This window comes from Perissodus microlepis, chromosome 13 (assembly GCF_051167445.1).
Source record: "Perissodus microlepis isolate ML-2025 ecotype Zambia chromosome 13, ASM5116744v1, whole genome shotgun sequence".
Taxonomy (NCBI): domain Eukaryota; kingdom Metazoa; phylum Chordata; class Actinopteri; order Cichliformes; family Cichlidae; genus Perissodus; species Perissodus microlepis.
The window spans coordinates 3087089-3097902 of NC_140473.1; the positions used below are offsets into that span (position 1 = coordinate 3087089).

Genomic DNA, 10814 nt, shown 5'->3' on the forward strand with positions numbered 1-10814 from the left:
GTTATATTCCAGAGGGCAGATTCTTAATCATTAAACTATCTATACTTGATAAAAAGCTATGTATTGTAAGTGTATATGGTCCAAATGTTGATGATCCCTCATTCTTTCACGTTTTTTCAGTGCACTCTCTGAACACTTAGATTAGCGGTCCCCAACCCCCGGGCCTCGGACCGGTACCGGTCCGTGAGTCGTTTGGTACTGGGCCGCGAGAGTTGAGGCTCAGGTGTGAAATGTATAGTTTTCAGGGTTTTTATCGGTTTTCAGCGTTATTTTGTTATCGTTTTTATCGTTTACTCGGTTTTCCTGGGTCTTTTCACGTGTGTTATGAATAAATTTTCTTTTTTTCGGTACCGGTACTAGTTTTATTTTGTTGTATTTATCCACGACACCTTAAAGGCCGGTCCATGAAAATATTGTCGGGCATAAACCGGTCCGTGGCGCAAAAAAGATTGGGGACCGCTGACTTAGATGGCACACTTGTTCTTGGAGGCGACCTCAACCTTGGACTAAATGAAGAAATGGATAGGCTCAACACAGCAGGAACTCAGTGCAATTGGCAGTCCACAAATATGATCAAACAGTATATGAGCGACTTTGGTCTTTGCGATGCATGGCACTCCCTTCACTCCACCAGTAAGGAATATACTTTTTTCTCACATGTTATCTCAGGATGGCTAAAACATACCCTCTTAGATGAACCTTCACTGTTAGACATTTTATTGTATTTTTACAGTAACTTACTGGCAACACTATTGCCAGTAAGTTACTGTAATTACTGATCTACAGTATCTTTACTGTTGTGATGTTTTACAGTTCAACCACTTTACTGTAAACATATATTACAGTATAACAACTTTACTGTAAATGTTGTTTGTGGTAATGCAGCTTTACTGTAAACGTGGTTTACAGTTAGAAAGACTTACCGTGATTAAGTTTTATAGTATCACTGTACTGCAAATGTGGTTTATGGTATAACACTGTAATTGTGTACAGTATAATTTGTTTAGACTGTAATTGTGTTTTACAGCATATAAAATAATATTAACATTCATATTCAATATAAGAACATTTACAAAAAACAATATAATTCAATAAAGTAGTCTCAGAATAGTGAATTAAACCAACATTTATTGTTGATAAATTTTTTTTAACAAGAAAAACATTTTTCAACTGAATAAAAACAATGTCAATAACCAAAATAAATAGAAGCGTACATGAAAACTACACAGTCCTTCACCTTTCTGTGTCTGATTTTTTTAAGGAAAACAGTTTTTCATTCCACTAAAAACAGGACAAACCCACCAGCATGAACATTAAATAAACTATTACAATTGTAAAACAAAAATCATTTACAAAATGTAATAATTATCAGTGGGTCCCAGGAAATAGAATGTGACATGGGATTTAGATTTCCGTTACCAGGATGGTCGGGTTCAGCGTAGTCTTTATCACCACCTGTCAAAGACACATCATCAATATTCATGTTTGCTCAGGTTATTCACTTGTTCACATCTGTCTGAGATCATTCATACTGTTGTATGGATGTGTGTACAGTATGTATGTAATTATCAGCTATGTAAAAGATATTATCATCTCTGTATTCTTACCTAGTTGGAAGTCCTCCATTCAAACTCAGAGAGCCGCTGGAGGAAGGTGGTGATCCGAGGGCTGATGCTTGTAACCTTCCTCTTTACGACACGACCTGTCTTGCGGCTTGTACCAAGTTTTGCAGGGCATTTTGTTCCCATGTCTGGATTGATCCTCACAAAGAACCTTTTAACGGAAAAAAGGCTGCTTTAATTTCAAAATTAAAACATACATTACAGCAATCACCTATATGTTTCTGCAACTGTAGTCAAGCTATCACATATATTTCATTCTTAAATGGTGTAAGCTTTAATGGTGTAAAGTATTTACCTCTGTATCATCTCCAGTGTGATGGACGCTGACTCCTGATACTCAAGGTTGAAAACGTAGTATGACGCAAAGAAGACAGCAAGGGTGCTGGCAAAGTCATGCATCTGCTCAGGCTCATAAAATACCTTGCCCTCCAAACTGATCATCCAGCGGCTTGCAGACATGAAATTATTCCCTAAAAACAGACAAGAGTCCAATAAGACAATGTGCTCACCCTTACAAATAAGGTTTCCACAAGAATGCTGGATAGCAGGCCTCACACTGTACAAAAATAGAATCCACACGGTTTGCTGCTATTTCTCTTATTATTTATTATGTAATGAAAATTATGATCAATTACAGGAAAAAACTGCCTAATGTTTTGGCATTTTGGCCTGTGCTGAAATGTTAGGCTGTTTTTTCCTGTTGGTCATTGTGTATAATAAATAATAAGAGAAACAGCAGCAAACTGTGTGTATTCTATTTTTATACAATATAAAACAGACAAACCCCTGTTAAGTAAGTTGTTGTGGGTACAAATACCACAATAATTACATAGATTTTTTACAAAAATATTACAAGAGGATTGAAACTATTTACTTACCAAGCGCTATTACCCTTGGTGTGATGGGTAAGGTCATCTCTCTCTCAACAGACATCTTGGTGGAAAAAGCCTTTAAAACACAAAAGGAACTGATTTGAATGATGATACCCAAAATCATTGAAATATTTTTCCTTTGTTTATGTTGACAGTATTGAGAGTGCATGTGTAAAATTTTAAATATAATTACGTCAGCCAAGATGAAGATTGAGTCCTCTTTTTCTTGGAAGTACTTCATCAGAAGAAGGATGGCTGCTGTGGCGATCTGGTTGTGGTTCAGCTTTGCACTGTCGCACTCACGTAGCAGATGTTCAATCTCCTTGTTCCACTGAAGTCTCTGGCTTTGAAAGAAGTTCAAAATTCTCCTTCCTTTCGTAAGAAGGGCTTCACTGAGACGTGTCTCTACCTCAATATCTGTGAGTGTGTGGAAGTGAGTGCAGAGGCCTCTTTTAGTAAAAAGAAATGGACAATGCTCTTGAACCTCACATAAGGTGGGGGCAGGCCAAGAATTAAGCATGTGCCTCTGGTAAATATAAGTCAAAGACATATAAGTATTTACATCTGTTGTTTCAATTGCTTGAGGACCTGCTGATCTGAAGACAGTTGACATAGTCTGTCTTTTTGTCTCCAAGGTTTCAGTCGTTTCTCCTTCTGGTAGGGTTGTGGGTTGCCAGTTGATGCAACCATAGCTATCAAGTTCAGATCTCCCCCTTTTGATGGCAACATCACCCTCATTGTTTTCCCTGGTAGACCTTTTCCTTGGCTTTTTAAATGGAACCTATGAAACAATAAACCACAGTTGAGATTAGAGCAGGCTAACCTGCATGAGAAACTTCAAAACTGGGTTAGATTGTTTTAGCAGTCTTTAAATTTCCAAAAAAATGTTGTCGACCTTTATTCTCACTAAATATGTCTTTTTACCTGCTGTTTTGTCTTGTCTCTCAAAGAACTGAGGCTACATCACACTGTCAGCGCGGCCAGCAAGGGCAGGAGGACAGCAATGCACCACACTGGGCGGGAAAAGACAGAGAGACAATTGTTAATTTAATGTTGCATTTATTTAACCCTTGAAAAATATATTTACATAAGTAAATAAAAGAAAAAAAACACACAACCCATCTTTTCCAGAATAATTCAACTAATTGCTCTTTTGACCAACCTAACACAGACGTTACATGGTTTTCCTATGAAAAAGACCCTGGAAGACGTTGTATTAAAGGAAAAAAAACATGCTCCCCTTCCCACTTAAAAAAATAATAAATATTAAACTTAGGTTGGAGTTCCTCGCGCCACCAACCTAATGTTATATTAACTTTTTAATGTTGTGTACTGCAGCTCACACAAAATTAAATAAAGCAGGCTAACCTACATGAGCAAGCTCAAAACTGGATAAGATTGTTTTAGCAGTCTCTAAATTTCCAAAAAAAAAGTTGTCTTTCTTTATTCTCATTAAATGTGTATTTTTACCTGCTGCTTTGTCTTGTCTTTCAAAGAGCTGAAGCTAAATGTCCCACTGTTAGCGTGGCCAGCTTCTCAATAGTCATAGAACAGAAGCGCAGGAGGACAATGCACCACACTCGGCGGGAAAAAGACAAAGACTGTCGTTGCGCCTGTGTTCCTCGCCCCTCCCCGTGGAAAATATATATCTAAATATATATTTAAATAAGAAAAGAAAAAAACACACACAACCTATTTTTTCCAGAATAATTCAGCTAATGTGCTATTTCGACCAAGCTAACACCGATTTTAAGCCCCCCCTCCCCCCCACACATACAAAAAATATATATGCTCTTAAAAATTAATAAACGAGTATGTTAGGTAGGAGAGTCCTTTGCATTACCTTATGACGTCCCGTTTGCAGTTTCCACACAGAGGTCCAACAATAACGAGGTGCAAAATCTTTTGTCCTCTCGAGCATATCATAACGAAGAGTTAACAAAGTTGGCCTGTCTTTCCTCTCCTGTCAATCAGTGGATCACAGGTCATGTCAGTCAGGATATGGAGTGGTGGTTGGTAGAGGTAGGTGGGTGGGCGGGGCCAGCATGCATTCAGTGTGTGTTTCACTAAGTTGGGTTGACTAGTTCCCAGAAGAGTTCTGTACATGTTGCACGTTCAGTGAATGAGCAATTCAGTTACTGCTCGACTGAGAAGCCTTCGCCAAATTATTACAATATTCTCCACTGACTGAAGTTCGCCTTTCTGCGTCTTTTTTAAATAACTTTATTCACTACTTGTCACAAGTACAAAATTACACAAAAACAGACAGCAGCAACAACCTAAGTGAAATCCAACAACAGAATAGTGGCAAGTAAAAAAATTAACAAAAGGAAGTGTGAATCTTGTTCAGGGTTAATCAGAGATAAGTGATGGAGATGCAGCAATGTGAATTCTGCTTTTTTTATTTGTAGTTAACCTTATAGTCTTTACATATGAATGGAAGTCAATTAAGAAAACACAGAATTTTGGGAGAGATTTGGAGAACCTTGCTTTATAAAATTTCCCTACAAGGAGGCCTTTCTGCATTCTTTTCCCTCTCCCCAGGAGCAGCTGTCACTTGAATTGATCTCTATGGCAATGCAGTGGCAAGCACACATTTGCAGCAGCTGTGCATGTGCATACAACTGCATGCAGCAGATTAGATGATCACAATTCTTGAACCTTACACACAGGCAAGTCCCCTAAAAAGTCAAAACCATATACTTTCACTGGTATCATACTGACAAATGGCATAGGTTGGAGGAAAATCTGGAAATGGTTGGCAGTGAAAGAGTTAAAATGTAATGCACTATTGCAACCAACCACTGAAAGAGTAAAAATACACAAACAGTATGATGAACCATTCAAATCACATAATACAGTAGCACTACTGCTAATGTGTTAACGGTAGGTATAACTACTACCGCAATTTTAAAAAAATACAGTAAGTAAATGTAAATAACCTTAATATACCCATAATGCAAAGCAAATTACAGTAATTAACTGTAGAAATGTTTTCAGGTAAGTTACTGGGCATTTTGTGGTATTTTACTGTGAAAAATACAGCAAAGGTTAACAGTGTTGGCTAGATGTAGAACAAGCACTTTGCAATAATCTAGAGATTTCAGATCTACCATTTGTCAGCTCAAACATCCAACGACATGAATGCTTCAAAAGCGTCAACATCAGCTCTTCTCTGACAGCATGGTGGGAGTTTCTAAAATTGACGGAGTCTTCATTAATCCCATGCAAACGTACACCTATCTGGAACAACCTTGACATATTACAAAACAATAATATGATAAACTTTTCAGATTGGAGTGGTAAAGGAATCAAATACTTAGAACATATATTAGAAGGAACAGAATTTATTCCATTTGACAGACTAGTTACACAATATGGGATCAACAAGAAAAGCTTTTTAGAATATCAACAAATTAAATCCATAGTAAAAAAGAAATTCAAACCGGGTCAAGTTGAACTACAAACACCACCAAGTGTGGTTCAATTTCTTACTCTTAAAACCCCCAAATTACTATCCAAAATATACAGAATGCTTTCTAAAACAGATGAATCAATATCACTTCCTACTCCAAAATGGGAAGCGGATTTATCAGTTAACTTAGACCAAAACTTCTGGTCTCAGATTTGCTTAAAAACCTTTCATCTAACTAGAAATCCCAGTCTTCAATTAATTCAATACAAAATACTACATAGAGTGCACTATACAGGTCATCGGATGTTCAAGATGGGTTATACGTCTACCAACAACTGCTCACACTGCCAAACCAACTCACCGGACAATTATATCCACGCTCTTTGGTTCTGTCCACCAGTTCTGAAGTTTTGGCGCGAGATATGTGAGGACTTATCAAAGTGTCTGAAATGTAACATTCCAACTTCCCCTTTAGTGTGTTTGTTGAGCAGCTTAGATAATGTCACTACAGATAAGAATATAGCCCATATGGTTTTCACTGCCCTATGCATAGCCAGTGTTGCCAACTTAGCGACTTTGTCGCTATATTTAGCGAGTTTTCAGACCCCTTAGCGACTTTTTTTCTAAAAAAAGTCGCTAAAAAAAGACATGAAAGCGCGTATCGCTTTTACTCTCAACAAGCAGCGGGTGCTGTAACGCAGTCAATTCTTCTTTTACTCTTTTACTCTTATGCTGTTTTGTGGATCACAAGGTTTAAAACTACTTATAAACACACACACACACAAAGTAACTCCACCAGAGTGCCTATTTCGGGTCACTTTTGCCAGTCCAAGCCCGGGTAAAGGAGCAGGGTTGGAATTGTGACATTAAAAAAAACCAATAATTGCTAAAAGAAATTTAATTTGTAGTTCTAAATGAACTCTAAATGCATTTAGGACGTTTTTTACTCACTTTATGTCTCTTCCACGATGTTATTTCTCTCTCCAACAACTAGGTTACAATTAGATTAGCATGACCTATTATGCAAATTAGGCGATGACGTCATTTAGCGACTTCTAGCGACTTTTAGGACAACCAATAGCGATTTTCCTTACTGAGGAGTTGGCAACACTGTGCATAGCCAAGAAAACAGTCCTCATGAACTGGAAAAATAAAAATAATCTTAATTCTAACCAATATAGAAATTATCTATTAGATTACATTAGTCTCGATACAGCCTCTGCCACCACATCAGATCAATTGCTCTGGGCTCCTTTGATTAGCTCCATCACCTAGTGGGGGTGGGGGGTCATAGTTTGGTCCCACCTTCGCTGTTGTGATTGGTGTGGGGGTAGGGACAGGCTTAGGGCGTCGGGGGGTTCCCCAGGAGCATCTTCCTTGGGGGGCTCAACCCGGGGTAGCGGTCATGGCCTATTAAGGGCTCTGTTGGCTCTTAGGCGACGGTTTCCTCGTGGCTGCGTGCAGCGGGGCCAGGGGAGGGTCTGTGCTGACGGACGTGGGTTACTGACCTGGTAGCCTGGCTGTCCCTGGGTGGGTCCGGGATGGGCGTGGGGTTGTGGGGGTGCTCCGTCTCCGGGCTGGGGCCCTGGCTGGGCCTCGGGGGCTTGGGTCCTGGTTGGTGTGTTGCCGGGGTTGTGGGCAGGTGGGTGTATGGAGGCCCAGCCCTGGCGCAGGGTGCCGCCAGTGCATCGAGCCACCTGGGGGGCTCTTCGACTGGTGGGGGAGGTTGTTACATCTTGCAGGAAATCTCCTCTCTTCAGGAACTCACTCTGCAGGAGGGGGAGATACAGGAGAGGTGGAGGAAGATCTCAGCCTGGGCGTCTATTGTCTCGTGTAGTCTAGAAGATGAGTGGATGATGGGGTGGGTGCAGTTTTCTCTGTGGTGGGGTTGGGTGGGCTGTCCCGGGCTCTGTGGGGCCAGGCGGCGCTGCTGTACTGGGCCCCGGTCCGGATGGGCCTGGGCCCCCTTTCCCTGGCGGGTTGCAGAGTATGGGGGTGCCTACTGGGGTCAGCGGGCAAGCTGGCCCCAAGGAGGGGTCACTAGCCTTCCTTACGTCCACATCTCCAGCTGCCCCTCTCTTCCCGCTCCACCACAATCACCCACACATGCAGGGCCTTGGGGTAAAGGTGTGTCACCAGGGTGCAGGGGAGGGATTCCCCCCTCTGTCCCCTTCTGGCTGCCTGTGCCTCAATTTTATCTCACAACTTAGACATTCACATTACTCACACTCTCATAACACATACATATAGGATCTTGGGGGTGGGCACGCTACACGTACTCCAAATTACCATCAGGGTATACACCTCACCCCTGGCGTCGTTGCCCACCTCTCAATTTTAAATACACATAGACATTGGGCGTCGGGGCGGTCTGCATCTCCCCACCACAGGGAAAAGGGTAACACCACCTGGGTCTGGGTGTAGTTTCCCCCTCCAGGGGCAAGGGTACCTAGACCCGGGGCTTAGAGTACCCTTGGGGAGTGTGATTGTATGTACAATGTCTCTTTATGTCTGTCTCCATGTTGGATGAGTGCTGAGTAATTGCATATGAGAGCATGAGGGTGGGAATGGATGTTTGTATCTGTGTGTGCCTGTATGTCTGTGTCTATATGTCAGGTCGGGTATCAGACGCCACCTCTCTGGGGACATATCAGGCCCTCCAAGGTATGGAGCCCTATCTCCCCCCACCACTTCCCCTGCCAGTGGCAGACGCCCTCAGACATCGGTGCATTGGTGGGTCTTTGTGTCTGGGGATGGGCGTCCAGGTACACACCGGCTCACTCCTTGGTGGCTGCTTATCGGGGCCTGGAGCCTGGGGCTCGCTCGGGCCACTCCGGGGCTGGGGTGCCCTCGGCCTCTCGGCCTGGGGCTAGGTCACTCTGGCGCAGCTGGCTGCCGGCGGAGCTCCCGGGCACGTCACTGCAGCCCCCCCTGGCTTATGCTCTGCGGCTGCTGAGTGACCCCTCATCTGGGACTCTCGTCAGCTCTTTCTGGGACAGTGGCGCGGCTGCCCCTCTGTTGGTCTTCCTTGGTCTCTTGTGTTCTGAAGGCCTCTGGATGTCTGGAGTTTTGATCTCCTCCATACCTGCTTCATGCACTGGTGGATGGGGCTGTGGCTCCCCACACCCTCTAACAGATCATTACATGTAGGAACCTTTTAAAAACAAGCGTGTCCATGCTCACAGGTGTACACACGGGTGCTCACACACACAAACTACACCCTTTTTGGCTCCTACCTTAAAGCACACTGTGCGCTGTCGATCTTACGTGCAGCACAATAATGTTTAACACTTAGTATTTACTGTTATATTCCCATAGATCATCATGATGTTGTTTATCCCTTGTTAAATGCTTGTTTTCTTTTTTCTTTCTCAACAGGTGATCCAGGTGATTGATATATGTATTTTTTGTCTGCTTATTTTGTTGGTTTTTGTTTTTTGCCCTTTATCCTCGTCCCTTTTTTTTCTTCCCTCTTTCTTTCTCCCTTTTCTTTTCCTCATTCAAGTCTGTCCCGTATTTAGCAAGTGAAAATAAAAAATAAAATAAACAATAAAAGGTGAATCAAATAGACCATTACGGCAAGGCTGGGATGGTCCATTTGGTAAAGTAAATCCATTGGGCATCTTTCTTCGCCTTTATACAATAATTCTGATGGCAAAAGAGCCAAACGGGACAGGCAAAAAAAAAAAAAAGATGGGTGGTGACCATCGTGGCCATTTAGAAGTCGGCCATCTTGGATACAACTTTTGTTTTTTCAATAGGAAGAGGGCCATGTGACACATCAAACTTATTGGTAATCTCACAAGAAAAACAATGGTGTGCTTGGTTTCAACGTAACTTTATTCATTCATGAGTTATTTACAAGTTTCTCTTTGTTCACAGTCATTGACATGTCGAAGAGGTTAACACGTGAGGAGCGGATCGAAATTGTGTTGATATCTGGTGAACGCAGTAACCGGGTCATTGCAGCAGATTTCAATGCAAGACACCCTACGAGACCACCCATCTCCCATGCTACAGTTAGCAAACTGCTTGCTAAGTTTTGTGAAACTGGTTCAGTGTTGGATTTGCCAAAATGTGGACGCAAGAAAACTGTCACTAATGAAGAAACATCAGTGGCTGTCCTAGCTTCATTCAGCAAGAGCCCACAGCGTAGCACTCGCCGCATGTCACTGGAGAGTGGCATTAGTTGAACATCCCTTCGGCGGATATTAGCTACTCACAAATGGCACCCTTACAAACTCCAGCTACTGTAGCATCTCACCGAGGATGACCCTGATTGGTGCCCAGAATTTGCAGAATGGGCAAAACAAAAATTGGAACAGGACCCTCAGTTCACGCAGAAGATTTTGTTCAGTGATGAGGCAAACTTTTATGTGAATGGTGAAGTTAACAAACAAAACCACCGCTATTGGTCTGACACTAACCCACATTGGATGGATCCCTCCAAGACTGTTGGAACAACAAAAGTGATGGTTTGGTGTGGTATATGGGGCACAACGATAGTGGGTCCATTCTTTATCAATGGAAACCTCAAGGCCACTGGATATTTGAAATTGCTACATGATGATGTGTTTCCCTCTTTATGCACTGAAGCTGGCACGTTCCCTGAGTTTTTCCAGCAAGATGGTGCACCACCACATTATGGGTGCCAGGTCCGAGCATTCCTAGATGAACAGTTTCCTGGAAAGTGGATTGGTCGTCGTGGGCCAGTTGAATGGCCCCCAAGGTCTCCCGATCTGACCCCCTTAGACTTTTATCTTTGGGGTCATCTGAAGGCAATTGTCTATGGTGTGAAGATACGAGATGTGCAGCACCTGAAACTACGGATACTGGATGCCTGTGCTGGCATTTCTCCTGCAGTGTTGCTATCAGTGTGTGAAGAGTGGGAGAAGAGGGTTGCAT

General features: G+C 42.4%; 1 protein-coding gene across 2 annotated transcripts; it reads right to left on the minus strand.

Moving 5' to 3' along the window:
- Nucleotides 1–1191: 1191 nt before the first annotated feature.
- Nucleotides 1192–4440, minus strand: LOC146374499 (uncharacterized). Of its 2 annotated transcripts, none has more exons than XM_084948951.1 (7): nucleotides 4338–4440; nucleotides 3419–3507; nucleotides 2688–3275; nucleotides 2501–2570; nucleotides 1918–2092; nucleotides 1608–1773; nucleotides 1192–1455 (listed from the first exon to the last, which is right to left on the minus strand). In XM_084948951.1, the coding sequence occupies exons 3-6, from the start codon at nucleotides 3105–3107 to the stop codon at nucleotides 1608–1610; spliced, it is 831 nt and encodes a 276-aa protein (XP_084805077.1). In that variant the 5' UTR covers nucleotides 3108–3275; nucleotides 3419–3507; nucleotides 4338–4440; the 3' UTR covers nucleotides 1192–1455. The 2 variants fall into 2 exon arrangements, with proteins under 2 accessions (XP_084805077.1, XP_084805078.1); XM_084948952.1 differs by lacking the exon at nucleotides 4338–4440 and adding an exon at nucleotides 3965–4198.
- Between the last annotated feature and the right edge of the window lie 6374 nt (nucleotides 4441–10814).